Consider the following 16,190-nt stretch of genomic DNA (forward strand, 5'->3'; position numbering starts at 1 on the left):
GCGAACACGTCTCGATTTTCTTTTAAGAAGGTCGCAAGTTCTCGATGCACCGTCGGGTCTGCAAGGGTGCCGATTTTGGTCGTCCGCTTCGGTTGGGATTCGTCAAGAAGTACGTCTTCGAGCCTCTCAACGGGCTCCATCGCCACCCGACGTTCCTCTATGTTCATGGCCTGAAGGTGGCCATCCATCTCCATCATGGCTACGTAACATTCGTGTGCGGCTACTTGATCTCCTCTCAACTCTCCTACTCCACAATCAGTAGGGAATTTTATCATTAAATGGTAGGTTGAGGTTACAGCCTTCCACGAGTTGAGGGTTGGATGTCCTATGATGGCATTGTAGGCTAACGAGCAATCGACTACAAGGAATGCTACATTCCTAGTAATTCGCTGTGAGTAGTCTCCAATGGTTACTGCCAGAGTGACAACACCAAGTGGAAATACCCTTGCTCCCCCAAAGCTGACGAGCGGGGCGTTAGTCGAAACTAGTCGCTCCCTTTCAATCCCCATTTGTTGGAAAGCAGGGTAGTAGAGGATATCTGCTGAATTGCCGTTGTCGACGAGGACTCGGTGTATGTTAAAGTCTCCTGCCTGTATGGTGACGACCAGCGCGTCATAATGGGGATGGTGAAGACGCCGTGCATCTTCTTCTGAGAATCCAATGTGGGGAATGTCAATCTGCGACATTTTGGGTGTGGAACTCATCATCTGGATGTTTTGAACCGTTCTGAGGTATGTCTTTCGGGCTTTCTTCGATGACCCGGCGGTCATGGTGCCCCCTACAATCATCCTTATATCTCCTATGGGTTGCTTGGGGCGATCGTTGTCTCGTCGAGGAGCTTGATTTTGTGGCAGGTCTACCCTCTCCTTACTGACGAACCTCTGTAGCCTTCCTCGTCTAATAAGAGCTTCTATTTGTTGCTTCAAGTCGTAGCAGTCAGCGGTGTCATGGCCATGATCTTGATGAAAACGACAGTATTTGTCCCTTGGCCTCTTGTTGGGATCTCCCTTCAGCTTGCCGGGAAAAGTCAAAGCTCCTTCATCTTTAATCAGCATTAATACCTGGTCGATAGGAGCGTTTAGGGGAGTGAAGCTTGTGAATCTTCCTAAGGGTGGTCTATGGCGTCGATCATCCCATCGTTCTTCAGTTCTAGCCTTCTTTTGCCCCCTATCCGAGCGTGCGTCTTCCTATTTTCCCATTTTTCTAGGCTTTTCTTCTCTGGCCAGTAACGCATCTTCCGCGTTCATGTACTTGGTTGCCTTGTAAAATACTTCGGACATAGTCTTTGGGTCGTTCTTATACAGAGAAAACAAGAACTTACCCTTCCGTAGCCCGTTTGTGAATGCTGCTACAAGTGTCTTGTCATCCGCCTCGTCTATTGAGAGGGCTTCCTTGTTAAAGCGAGCTATGTATGATCTTAGAGTCTCGTCTTCTCATTGTCTAATGTTCATTAGACACGCGGTAGACTTTTTATGCCGGTGACTCTCGATAAAGTGTGATACGAATTGCGTACCTAATTCCTTGAAAGTGCTGATGGAATTAGGCGTCAGCCTACTGTACCAGTCCCTCGCAGGACCTTTCAACGTGGTGGGAAAAGCCCTACACATGATCTCATCCGGTACACCCTGAAGATGCATTAGGGTCTTGAAGGATTCCAAGTGTTCCAATGGGTCCTTGGATCCGACGTAATTCTCCACCTGAGGCATGCGAAATTTTGGGGGAAGGGGACATGAACTTACGAGCGCTGTAAAAGGTGAATCAGTTTTCTGGACTAGGTCATCCAAGTCGCTAGAGATTCGACCTTTGAGGGCGTTCATCATCACACCCATCCGTTCCCTTATCTCCTGCATCTCAGCTGCTATGTGAGGTGGTAGGGTGTCCGAGATGGATGGCCAGTTAGTGTCCTGCCATTCTGGTCTACTTGGAGCGTTGCTACCCTTCGACCCTTCTGGACTTCTCCCATCTGCGCTTGCACCTTCCTGGTCTTCCTTCGGTGCGCTAGGGTGCGTATTCCTTTTTCGCAGTTGCTCCTCCAGATCATGATTCTGTTTGGTCAAGCGCTCAACTGCCGCCGCAAGCGTTTGGACTTACCTCTCCAAGGCGGTGGTGTGCGGTTCGTCGCCTTGATTGTTAGTTGTTGCCATCGATCGAGTGAGTACCATGCAACTTTTGTCTTAGGGGTAGAGCAAAGGTTGATTACTCTCGAGTGCTGATGTTGGGTTTTTCCCACAGACGACACCAACTGATGATGATGAAAAATCCACCAGTTGTCACGTGGCCCTCACTTGACTCGAAACAACACCTGCACAACAAAAGACAAGACCAAACAAAGGGCACCAGTGTGGTGCCGGCCAAAAACCCTCCGAAGGTCAAGTTACAACTTTTCTTCTTCACAACCCTAAAGTGCTAGAGCTGAAGTGAATTATGCGTACCATGGTTTATGAGGGTTTTTCGGTATATATAGTAGTGTGGAGCCGAAATAAGCGCCTTGGTGAGGAAGTACTTTCCTTCTAGAAAAGTAATTTGTGGATTTTACGTATCACTTAGAACCTTTTTCCTTATAGGAATCTTTTCGACTAAGGCCAAACGTGTAGTGCAAGAACTTTCCTTATACGTGCATACGTGGAGGGCAAGATAGGTTATGGATGAAGATTGGCTTATCCTCTTCAGCTTTTCCTTCCTAAGGTCGTCAGCTTATGCATGTCTCCGAAAAGGTCATCAGCTTAGAACCTTCAGCTTTGACTCCGTCAGCTTTCTTCCTTCAGTTTTGATCTCATTAGTTTCCTCCCTTCAGCCCAACACCGTCAGATATGAGGCGGAGCGGCGAATGTCGAAAGGAGATGGTTCAGTGACCAGAGCTAACGGGCTTGCTACTCCCGTTAGCCTTCTTAAGGTATTAGTAACTCGTAAAATCACCCTCATCAAACAGCTTGGTAGCGCAGCCATCTATTAACTCGAACTCTTAAAAACCATGAGGATTTGCATGGTAGAGCATTCAACTGTGTTTAATTAGAATGTCAATGTTGCTAAACAAGTCAACAAATAATAAAACCATTGCTAAAATAATGAAGTAACTAGCTATTCAAGTTACTTGTGATGTTGTGGTTGGCTGTGACAAATCTTATAATGCTATTGTGGCCAGAGATTGGAGAGGGACATTAGTTTTTACTCTTATAAAACAAGTAGAAACCAATATTCCTGTCCAAGCTGAAGTTGAAATATTCAATTGGGCAACTCAAGAATTGGTTTCACACAATATTAGTTGAGCCATACAAAGATTTGTAGAGATGCTATTAATGGACCATCCATTGCTGCTCTTTGGAGGATTCAAGTTTTATGTTCAGACACTACCAAGTTGGCAGCTCTATGTTGGTTTATTCAATTAAAATGGACTCTTAGAGAGGCAAATTAAGCTACCCATTTTGGTTTCCTAGTCATTAAAAATAAGTATTCAAGTTGTTTTGTTTTTTGCACTACCTCTTTTGTTTTCTATGATGTAATAGCTCTTACATGGTCTAGGATCTTGGTTTCTTAGCGGTTGTATTTGGTTTGTTTGTAATTAAAATTTCCTTGTTGATTATCAAAAACTAGTTATTCAAGTTTGCAATTAACCTTAAAAAGTTTCTGTTCATTCAAGTAATTAAAGAATACTTCAGGAGTACTATAAATGCGCGCTTCTCCCCCTCTCTCTCTCTCTCATAATAGTGAGTCTCACATAATGAGACTCAATATTCATGTGAGAGACAATAGTACGCATTTATAGTACTTCCTAAATATTCTATAATTTTTGGCTAAACAAAATATTCTATAGTTTTTTCATTCATTGATGGTCCTAATAGTAAATGACAATTCAATTAAATCGATTTGAGGAAACCATCGCCACTTCGAGATGTTGAAACCATCGTGGAGGAAAATCTAGAAACTATCATTGCCCTGCAAAGTTAGGAATTTTTTATGGAGAGCATGTAAAAATGCTATTCCCACAAAATCCAACTTAATGCGTCACTGTGTGGTTGATGACCCAACTTGTTCCCTGTGTTTACAACACTGTGAGGACATTCTCCACTCACTGTGGTCATCCCCGAGCCTCACCCAAGTCTGGAATGAGGATCCTCAATGGAGCCTCAAGGGGAACATGAGTTTTCAAGACTTTCCACAACTACTATCCCATGTATTCGACTCGACTTGTTTTGCAGAATTGTTTGCAATGCAGGTATGGACAATTTGGTTCCAGAGAAACAAACCCAAAACAGCCCCACGCAGTTTTCCTTTGGACCTCATACTGCAACGAGCTTTTGAAGCTTTGATGGAGTATTGGGCTGCTCAATCGAGGGCACAACCTGCACCTCAAACATTACGACCTCGCACTAGGTGGAATCTAGCTCTTAAGGATTGGTATAAAATCAACTTCGACAACGCTATTTTTCAGGATGAAGGAAGAGCTGGGATTGGAGTGATAATTTGTGACAGTCTCAGCTTGGTCATGGCATCCTTATCACAAAATATCCAATTGCTTCATTCAGTTGTGGAATTGGAAGCACTTGCTACTAGCAGAGCGCTTGAGTTTTCACTTGAGCTTGGCTTCGATAAAGCTATTCTTGAAGGCGACTTGAAGATTGTTATGAACGCTTTAAAGGATGTGTCTCCATCATTGGCTTCTTTTGGTCTTTTAATACAAGATGCTCAACTATTTGCAGGCGGGTTTAATTGTGTAAGGTTTTCACATGTTGGTAGAGATGGTAATTCAGTAGCTCACAACTTAGCTAAATATGCATGTCATGTCACTGCTTTTTCCTGTTTGGATGGAGGATGTTCCATTCCAATCATTTGTTGCTTATCAGGTGGATTTGCTTGTTTCTTAATGAAATTCACAGTCTTCTTTCTCAAAAAAAAAAAAATTGATTTGAGAAAAAAAGAAAGAAAGAGTATGTGCTTAAATTAGTGGTCTTAAAAAGTTTTAATTCATTGATGGTATTAAAATAGTTTGGCGTGTTATTCTAAAGGAGATGAATAGCTTAGAGGAAGATGGAAAGGCACAACCCCTTTTTTAAGATAAACCTTAGACCACATTCCTAACTTCTTTTGTGATAGATATGGATAGGAAATATTTCTAGCAAAGCAAAAAGGCCCAAAAAAGTCTAACACATCACATGTGAGTTGTCTAGTACCTATCAATTGCCTAACATGATAGCCTTTCAACCTACTTGGTTGACACCTAGTGAACTAACCCGACGAACACCCCATGGTGACAAACTACTAGGGCTGACAGATGACTCATGACACTTAGTTCCCTGGTCTTTGCATGTCCTCCACTCCACCATCTCTACATGGAAAGTCTTGCATACCGTGTTCAAAGATCCTTTTACAAATTCGTATCCACTAAGTATAAGAAGTTGAACCTGAAGATCTCAAGCTCATTAACTTCACTCCCTTCGCTACGCTCCTTACCAGGGGAGTGCCTAAATTCTATACCACTATATAAGTACAAAGCCTCCTCCATTTTAAGGTACGCTCATAATTTCTTGACTTTCATACTTATAGAGTTCTTGGAGAATATAATAAGTTTTTGACTTACCCTTTAGATGATCTTTGGTTGGGAGTAATTAAAATTTAATAGTACATATTGAAGCCATCACTTATATACTCATTTATTCAGGAATATTTTAAGAGATTCGTTATTCCATAATCAAAAGGAAAGGAAAAACTAAACATGTCAAATATGTAAGGTGTCTACAAATCATTGTTTGTCATATGACAATGTAATTTTACACCATTCCAAAATATGACGTGTCCTTATATGCATTAACAAAAAGACAAGTGTCATTATTTTGTGCACCTACTAGTTTTTAACGAAAACACTTAGATTTGTAACTCAATTTATTGATATATATTTTTAAATATATCTAGCATAAACATATGAAATCCGCTGTCCCTCCTTAAACCTATGAAGTTAATTTTTGTTAGTCTCACCCATCTTTGCAAAGTGGACTCAAAAAAGAAAAAAAAAACCTTTAAATTTTTTTTCGAGAAGAAAAAAACCTTTAATTAATAGTTAAAAATAAGCCACAACATTGCTCTGAAAGTTGAGTTGAGAGTTGAGAGCAATGGCAATGGCTAGTCTGCAACTCAACAATGCGATTGCGAAGCCTTTGTTCATGGGCATGAGGCCCTCCTTCTCTTATAAAAAAAACTCAGTGGGCCGAATCAGGTGCGCCGCGACCACACCTTCAAAACGCTACACCATCACTCTGCTTCCTGGTGATGGTATCGGCCCTGAGGTCATCTCCGTCGCCACCAACGTCCTCAAGCTTGCCGCCTCTCTCGAAGGTCCCTTCATTTCCCTATCACATTTGCTCCTACCAGTTATATAACTCATAAGCCTTCGATTATTTTTCACAATTTCGGCTTATTTATTTATTAAATTTCGTAATGTTTTTTTTCTTTCTTAATCTAATAAATTTTTATTATTATTTTCTTTCAAGGGGTTTAGTTTAGTTTAGTTTTTAGGGTTTAAGTTTGACCTTAATTTAATTTAATTTTATATGTTGGATTTATTTATTATATATTAGGGATTGAATTTGATTTCCAAGAGATGCTTGTGGGTGGAGCTGCCTTGGATTCGACTGGCCTTCCATTGCCGGCTGAGACCCTTTCCGCCGCTAAACAATCCGATGCTGTTTTGCTCGGAGCTATTGGAGGGTAACTACTAATTTTCTTTTGATGTACAATAGAATAAAAGTGTTCACAACTGTTGATACTATGAGTTGTGATAGGAGGAACATCACTTTCACATGAGCCCACTTCACTTCTGACACTACTTTTGTTAGCACCAAGCACAACATTCGACCTAAGCAGTTGTGGAAAATTTTGTATGTATGTATGTTGAATTTCGTTGCAATTGGTGTAATTTAATTAATTGATATGACTTGTTTTTTTATGTTAAGGTACAAGTGGGATAAAAATGAGAAGCACTTGAAGCCAGAGACTGGGTTACTTCAGCTTCGGGCTGGCCTTCAAGTGTTTGCAAATTTGAGGCCCGCAACTGTTTTTCCACAGGTAATGTTTTTTCCAATTGCAAAAAATTATTGGAAGTAAGTTTTTTATGATGTGTGAATTTTGAATTTTATTTATATGCACATCAAGTTTCAAATCTGGATTATTCCAAAGAGAATTGAAGCCAATGAATTTTAACACAAATGCTACCTTACCAAAAATGAGGTAGAGGGTGAAGTTGGGGGGTTCAAGATCCACTGAATGCACATTTACCTTACCAAAAAAAAAAAAAAATTGAGAGTTGAATTAAGTTTTAAATTATCCAAATAAAATTGAATGACTCAAGGGCCTAGTGCTTTAGTTTCTTGAAAGCCAGTGCGTCATTACCCATTGGTTGTATATGTTGTTGATCTCATGGGTTGCATTTGACATAATGACCAAGAAAATAGTTTTATTCCAAGAATACCATGACTGATGACATAATAAAAAATAATCATTTCGGTTATGAAGCTTCAGACTCACGTGTGCACGTTAGCACGCTTAGTTAGTTTTTTTCAGTATTCAAACTACTTTTTGGGTTTTCAGAACAACTTGGAATTTATATCCCTTACTGTAGTTGCTTGAATGAATTTTATTTGGATTTGAGACTTGTAGCTTTTATTGAAGTAAAACAGTTCCTTCTCATTATGGATTTATGAAGTCAATTTTTGATAATTAGCTTATATATAGATGTGTGTGTGTGTGTTAGATATATTCTGTGTACTTAATTTATCATCACCAACGTTTCCAATTCTGAATGGTATGTAACAAGTAAAAGAATCTCTTTTGCACCTTAGAGAGATTTTGCTAAATTTTGACTGCATTAATTTGCCTGCAATTCCTCTTGCAGTTTGATACAATCCATGTCTAATCTAAAGCTTTTAACAGTTAAAAGCTTCTATTCTGCATGCATAAAGAGTAGAGAAATTCATGGATATGGGCATAATCTATACTTTATGTTCATGAATATCTTATGTTTCGTTTGTTTTGGCCATAAAATATTGTGTCAAAAAATGTAAGAGAGTAAGTGGAGCAAGAGGGTGGTGAGTTGGTGGAGACAGTGGTGTGGTCGGCGGCCATTGGGGATCTGGTTTGGTCTGAGTGGTGGTCACCATTGACAGAAGGCATGGAGGGAGAAGGGAGAGTGAAAGGAAGGCTGGCGGCAGCAATGGTCTCTGGTGGAGGCTGGCAGTGGCATTTTGAACTTCAGAGAGAGAGAGAGAGAGACAGAGAGACAGAGTGGGGGAGGGAGTGGGAGGATGGGTGGAAAATGTTTTTAAAATTTTTTGGGCGTAATCGTTTTCCCCCTTTAATGATGTTATTCTTATTCAATCAAAAATGTTTCCGGTTTGACCAAGATTTCAAGCACCCCAAACACATGAAAATGGAGAAAACATTTTCTGGAAAAAAGGTTTTATGCCAAAAAGAAATGTGGCCTTATATTGAAAAGAAAGTTCTGGTAACTGTGGTGTCCAGATATATGTTGATGAACAGCATGAATCTGGGTTTGTTTTTTTTTTCTTATTAACCTTTTTAATTATTCTCAATTTTGTTAAATATCGAATTGGTCTCCCAGTTGTTGATCTGCTGGAGTTGTGAGTGTCACTTGTTTGAAATGATGGCATTAGGTAAACATAGAATTGTTTATTGAAAGAAGACTTGCACTGTTGCTTGATGCTGGAGAAGCCTGAGGGACAGACAGAATCTTGAAATTAGTTTTAATTTTTTTCCTTTTATATGCTTATTTTTGAATGTTCCATTTCTGATGTGTAACTGATAATAGTGTCATTTTATGCTATTAATGCATTTCAGTTAGTGGATGCTTCAACTTTGAAGAAAGAGGTTGCTGAAGAAGTTGACCTAATGGTTGTAAGAGAGCTTACTGGAGGTCAGTGTACAAATTTGCATAGATTTGATTTTCTTTTGTGAAAAATTTTCCTTCTTTGAGTAATCATGTATTCTTTCTTCTTGACATAGGTATTTACTTTGGAAAGCCAAGGGGTTTCAGCGTCAATGAAAATGGTCAGGAGATTGGCTTCAACACTGAGGTGTATGCTACACACGAGGTAGTTCTATGATAACGGATTTGTTTACTTGTAATCTTCTATGCTAACTTGTATTCTATCAATTTTTTCCCATTCTAGCACAGAAAAGGGCTCTTGCGAGATTCAATAGTTTTTAAATTATTCCTGTTTGTCATAACTTTTATCACAAGTCTTGATTTGTAAGCTATTGCATTCTGATTGTGACATCTGTATCACATTCCAATTTAGGGCAACTGATGCTGATATCAAATTAAAATTTCTCTGACTGTTAAATACATGCATTGATTATTTTGTTCATCATTGTAGACCATATAGGCTGAACTTGGTAAAGAGGAATCAAGAAGAGACAGAGAAGAGCATCTCCTATTGATCCTACGAATGGCTAACTTAAACAAATAAGGAGATATGAACCACAAAGGAATCATTTTGTCATGCTACATCTTTAAGAATAGATCTATGCTATCAATTTGAATGAACTAAAACTAACCTCAAGTCTAAAATAATTGTAATTTTCCACTGAATGAAGCATAGGCTTACCATGGGGTATTTAATTTCCAAAAAGAAACAGAACAATTGAAAGGTAGTTGGGGAATTTCATGTCTTGCATTTGTGTCTTGATGCTTCTCAAATTTTAAGATTTTCTGTTTTGAACAAAATAACAGGACCTTAGGGATTTCTATCTTTATGAATACATATGGCATTCAAATCCTAATAATTTCCAACTGTGCACTATTTTTTTGGTGGTCTGCTAGTGTTAATGGAAATTCAAGTTTGCATATCAGAAATTAAAATAAAATAATGGAAATTCATGTTAGTTTCCTTAGATGTCTTGCTTCCTTAGTTATCCTGAATAATTTTGTATGATGAAATCTTATAAACAATAAAAATTTTGTATGATTGAAATAAAGGGTTTGAACCTGTAATTTATATGCATATCAGATTGATCGCATTGCTCGTGTTGCATTTGAGACTGCTCGGAAGCGGAGGGGAAAACTTTGTTCTGTTGACAAAGCCAATGTGTTGGAGGTACTTTTGTGGTTTCTTGGCTTGTTATGCAATTCTTTGTCAAAGTTGTAAAAAAGATTTTCTGTCATAATTTATGGTGTAGACTTATCATATAACAGATGAGCATGGCCCCCTTGTAGAAAGATTCAAGCAACAGTGTCAGAAAAAAATCATTTGTTCTCATATACTGTGGGGTTGTAAGTTTTTATTTTAATAAGTTACCTTACGTGTCCTATCACCTGTGGTAGTTGTGTGAGGGAATTTTAGCTAAGTGTGCACCAGGAGGACTTTACCTATTTCATAAGAGATGAATTGTATATCAGAGGTCTTGGTCTTATTTGGTTATTGTGTCAAGCAATCATCAATCTAGTCTTAATTGAAACAAAATCTTTTGGAAAAAAAAAAAACCAAGGAGACTTTTCTTTCCTTTTTTTTTTTGGGGGGGGGGGGGGGGGAATACATAACACCTGGAGGACATTGAGAGGTGAGACTTGAGAGTTCACTCTCTCGCTCTCCCTCTCTGTCATACCCTCCCCTAGTTCTTATTTTCTTTAATATTCTCCCTTCTCTCACTACTTTTTATGTCATGCATCTTACTAGCTGCCGTGCTTAAAAGTCGACAACTAGAAGACAGTGTTGAAAACAACACTGATGTATATGTGAAACATTGAAATCACTTAAATGTTCACAGCTTTGATAGTTTAAGCCGAATTTTTGGCTTGAGTTTGTGTATTTGTATAACACTCCAAACATGTTCTATATTAAAAATGATAAGCACATAATAATATTATTATTATGTGGCTATCACATACAGATGACATGGTTACCTGTTGATTACTGATATATTCTATACTATTATGGACATGAACATTACATCCTTTTACTCAGATCTGACATTTATGAAATGTAAACCAAATTATATCGTAATCAAGATGAAATTTCCTTGTTTTCTGAACCTCGAAATGTCTACAAGTAATTGTATATGATATTTCCTTGTCATGCAAACCATTTAAAAATTAATAAAAAGCAAGCTGAACTCAAATACACTTCCTGTGTAATGGAAACTAAAGTCAAGTACAATTTCTAGCGTACCTGAGTTGTGATGCTTCTCATTTCAATAAAATTTTTACTTATCCAAAGAAAATTCATAAAAAGGATACTGATAGAATGGCAATGAATGATGAAACTACAGAGACACATATTAGGTAAATTTTCAACTATTATGGTTTAACATAATTGTGCCAAGTGTTGACTGTTAAAGAATAGAATAGATGAAGTTACAAGATACAATTTTATTTATAATCAAGTAGCATTGATGTGTTCAACAGCAATTAGCTGGTCAATGGTTTGGTACATTTTGTAGTGGATCATCATGACTCATCTTCGACACTGTACTTGCATTACAGTTGATGTGGAAGGTCATTGTTCAGTAATAGCCCAACATCCATATATGCTGTGTGACAGCAGTTGGTTTAAGTATGTCTCTTGCGTTTCATGCCTCGAGAGTTTTCCAGTCATTCCTGTGGACTTCCTTTTTTTTTTTTTTCCCCATAACCTTTCTTGTTTTTTTTTTTGTTTTTGGTTTTTCAAATTTACATACTTTTTGATAATTCAATAGTTGGGGGTGGGGGATGCCTATTCAATTTAGAATGACTATCAAGACTAAATGGCCGTGCTTAAAGTATGCTATAATCTGTTGTATATTTTGTACTACTGTAGGGACAGATTTTTCAATATTGAAACTACAAAATCATTAGGTTAATACATTGAATGGTTGAAGAATGAGGTATCGTTGGTTGGTGTTGCAGTAAATGATGTAGTATCATATTATGGTAAATGTTTCAGTTTATGTTGCAAAGGATGCTACAACATCATTAGAGTAATGTACATTAATCAATGAATTTTCAGGCATCAATTTTTTGGAGAAAAAGAGTTATGGCAATAGCCTCAGAATATCCTGATGTTGAACTCTCACACATGTATGTTGACAATGCTGCAATGCAGCTTGTTCGAGATCCAAAACAGGTTTGTCTTCAAAACAGATTCACATGATCTTTCTTTTCATTTTACACCCAGCTCAGGAAAATTTTGTAAAGGAAAGTGAACCTCCAGTGTCCCATTGATCAGAAATGCAAGCCTTACAATGTTTGACTATGAAAATTGCAGTTTGATACAATCGTGACAAACAACATATTTGGCGACATTTTGTCTGATGAGGCTTCAATGATTACGGGAAGTATTGGGATGCTTCCATCTGCCAGTCTTGGTGAATCGGTATGGAGAATCATTTAATTCTCTATGTTAAAAGCTTTTGGAATTATCTAGAAAGAAATTTTGTACTTCATGTGTCTTTTAAATGAATGATATTCTTTTCATGTATGTTGAATATTTCTCTTTCAGGGACCTGGACTGTTTGAACCAATTCATGGTTCTGCTCCTGATATTGCTGGACAGGTTGGTTGGTCAACACTTCAAATTTCTATAATCTTGAATGGTAACATGCATTTTCATTGAGAATGTCATGATGTAATATGCAGGATAAGGCAAACCCATTAGCAACAGTACTTAGTGCTGCCATGCTTTTGAAGTATGGCCTAGGGGAAGAAAATGCTGCCAAGAGAATTGAGGCTGCAGTCCTGGATACTTTGAGTAGGGGTTATCGAACGGGTGACATATACTCATCTGGAAATGTATGTACATTTCTTCTTTCCTGCAAATTTTCTCTGTTCACCTTCACTTTTTGGTAGAAGTTTACGAACTTAAGATATCTTGTTATTCAGTTTGATTTCTGTGAGGGCAATGGAATAACACCAGACGGTTGTTTCTTTCCTTTCCTTCTTGAGTCCTTATCTATAGCCCTGCTCTATTAAACAGCCCACCTTATAGTTTTTAGTTTAAATCATATAGTTTGGTCCCCAGTTGTATATGCCCTGTATACTTGGGTTACTTTTTTTTTTTTTTTTAATCACAATAAAGTTCATTTTTTATAATAATAATAAAAAAACATATAGAAATTCTGTTAATTTCTTGAATGAAGCTTACATTTACATGATTGGTCCTTAAAATTTATATTAGCCAGGGTTGGCCTTCTTTGTCTTGCTATATTCTATATGAAATTGGTGATGGGTTGAGGGTGAAGGTTTGGTATGATCGATGGTGTGGGGAGACACCTCTTGTGGTTAGCTTTACTGAATTATTTAGAACTAGATGATGTCCCGTGCAATGTGCAGATACTTTACAATTTTGTTTGAAATTATTTTTTATGTATATTAAGACCTACATATAATACTTATTTTGTTGTATAATATTTATGTTTGCCCACAAAATTGTTGAATACTTTGAACTTGATTTTCTTAATTCATATTTTATTTAAAAAATTGTATAATACTATAAGACTATAACAAATTATAATATTTACGGTTAGAAGCAGACTTTATTTTTTAAACTGATTAAATGATTTTGAAATCTATAAATAAAAATTTAAAGTATAAAATACTTTTATATCCTAAAATTATGTAAATTTAAGCAATCTCTCAAACACTCCCTCAATCACTCTATTCTTACAACCAAATATAGAGACCCAATCTCAAATACCCAATTCATTATCTCAAAGAAATTAAGGAAATCACTTGTAAGTATTAACATAAAAAGAATGTGATTAAACTATGAGAAATTGGATAAAAACACATCTATTTATCAAAATTTTATTGGCTTTAGTTGTGCTTCTATATCCTTTAAAAAAAAAGAAAAACACTTTGAAATCATCATCAATTTTTACTTTTATCACTATGGCTTATACCGCACAAAATAACAGTAAAAAAAATCTACAAAGAAACCTACAAATTATGAGTTCTAAAACAAAATGAAAAAATAGCTAACTTCATAAATAATCATTTTTTTTTCTTAGTTCTAAAACAAAATACATTTATGACTTTCCCAAACCAAAATCCTAAACACTTGAAGACTTAAAGCGAATCACAACCTTCACAAAATCTACAATGTCTGACTTCAACGTCAAAACCGTAAACTGCCGTCATTAAATAAAAAACGCAAGCCCCCTTCCTTAGTCACATCCTACTCATTCGGGCTAGGATCAAACGGTACACCAATATTTTGTTATGTAGGTGTCGTTGAAAGGTTGAAGGTAAATGACATCGTTTTTGGTATGAGTGTATTTGAGATGAGATGGCATGAGGGCTATGGGCATGTATATATAAAGGAGTAGAAGTGAAAAAGGGTGAATGAAAATGCAAAGAGTTTTGTGTGTGAGAGAGGAAAAGTCTTGAAATATTGAACCAAATGATACAAATAGTAGTCTTGACTCTTGAAACATTGAATCAAAAGAAACAAAAAGTAGTCTTGAAATATTGAAGGTTCAAAGGAAATAAAGAGTATTTTTAAATTTGTTCTTATCTCTATTGTGGCTTAAAAGTATTTCACTTCTCTTTAAAGAACACGCCACATGGCAGAACCTCATGCTTTCCCACATGAGGTCTCTGCTTATATATATTGATTTTCCGAGATAATGAGGCAAGCGTAGCCGAGACTTCATAATGGGGTCCTTCATTGGGATATACGTTTTTTTAGGGATGTCAACGATTGGAAAAGTGGAGGCTTATTCGAGCTTCATAGTTACCATATATGGCTCTTTTGTAAAGGGGATTGGGGAGGATAAAATGTGTTGGACACTAGGTAGAAATTAGGGGTTTATGGTTAGTGTTTTTTACTCTCTTTTAGTTGGCACTAATGATTTTTTTTCCCTTGGAAAAGCATATGAAAGCAGAGGATCCCTTCTCAAGTGGCCTTCTTTGTCTGGACTGTTTCTTTGAGGAAATGTCTGCCGATTGACAATTTAAGAAAAAAGAAGGTTTAGATTTTGGACTGGTGTTATATGTGCAAGTGCAATGGTGAATCGGTTTACCACCTTTTCCTTCATTATCCGGTTGCTATGGATTTGTGGTTTATGGTTTTGGGATTATTCGGAGCAAGTTGGGTTATGCCTAAGTCAGTTGTGGGGCTCTTAGCTAGTTGGCAAGGTTGGTTTGGTTGCCATTGAAATGAACATATATGGATAATTGTTCCCCATTTTTTTAATGTGGTGTCTTTAGAAGGAAAGGAATAGCAAGTGTTTTGAAGATAAGGAGAGAGCTTTGCTTGACCTTAAGCTATACTTCTTTAGAACCTAATTGGATTGGTGGTTGGCTTTGCGACACCAACCTTTTACTTCTTTTCTTGATTTTCTTGATTTATGTAATTTTGGTACTTGATTTGTTAACTCCTGTATACTCCCTTTGTACTAGAGTGTCCCTTTTTTATTTTTTATATATCAATAAATCTTATTACTTAAAAAAAAGTTATTTTTCTATTAATCTAAGGTAGTGAAAAATTGATTGATTAATGACTAACACTTGCTTATACAGAAATTGGTGGGATGCAAGGAAATGGGTGAAGAGGTACTGAAGTCAGTAGATTCCCAAGTTCCTGCTCCAGTATGAACTGAAACTAGATGAGTGTGACAATAAAAGAGCTGGATATGCGTCCAACACAGTTTATGTATCCAAGAGTCCCCACCGTGGTAAGCCATGATACAATTTTAAAAGATACTACTAATGTCTCGTCCAGTGAGTATTTGGGCACAATATGGTTCTGTCCTTGTTAGTGTTTAGTGGATTTCAAAGTTTTCCAGGCTAGGATTTTGAATTGTTGTTGTATCTTAACTGTAATTTTGCATACAATTTTATTTGAAAAAAAATGGTGGTTGTAACAAAATGGAAATTAGAAGGCATCTAGTGACCCTAATTTACATGTCCTGTTAGATTCCTTGTGCTTAATAGTACTTCTGTCTGCATTTCGAAGCCAAAATGGTCAACTACTGCCTACTCTCCTTATGTCTGGATTGCTATGTTATCTTATATGGTGGCCGAATCACTGTTCCTGTTCTTTCTTTTCAAAGGAGCGCTTGGTTTGAGCTTAATAAGTATCATAAATTGGTGTTCAACATTGATGTGGAATGATACGAATTTTTCACTTACTGGCCCTGGTTGGCCACATCAAGTACCTTCTCTTGGATATGGCCACGGGTAAAATAGTATGAATATTTCACTTACT

General features: G+C 37.2%; 1 protein-coding gene across 1 annotated transcript; it reads left to right on the top strand.

Annotated features, from left to right (window-relative positions):
* Nucleotides 1-5,781: 5,781 nt before the first annotated feature.
* On the top strand, nucleotides 5,782-15,892 carry LOC142636269 (3-isopropylmalate dehydrogenase 2, chloroplastic-like). Its single transcript, XM_075810418.1, has 11 exons — nucleotides 5,782-6,327; nucleotides 6,570-6,699; nucleotides 6,945-7,056; nucleotides 8,845-8,920; nucleotides 9,010-9,098; nucleotides 10,017-10,103; nucleotides 11,991-12,107; nucleotides 12,249-12,356; nucleotides 12,483-12,536; nucleotides 12,620-12,772; nucleotides 15,503-15,892. Exons 1-11 carry the CDS (start codon nucleotides 6,105-6,107, stop codon nucleotides 15,575-15,577), a joined length of 1,224 nt encoding a protein of 407 aa, XP_075666533.1. The 5' UTR covers nucleotides 5,782-6,104; the 3' UTR covers nucleotides 15,578-15,892.
* The last annotated feature ends 298 nt before the right edge of the window (nucleotides 15,893-16,190 follow it).

Source organism: Castanea sativa, chromosome 5, assembly GCF_040712315.1.
Source record: "Castanea sativa cultivar Marrone di Chiusa Pesio chromosome 5, ASM4071231v1".
Lineage (NCBI taxonomy): Eukaryota > Viridiplantae > Streptophyta > Magnoliopsida > Fagales > Fagaceae > Castanea > Castanea sativa.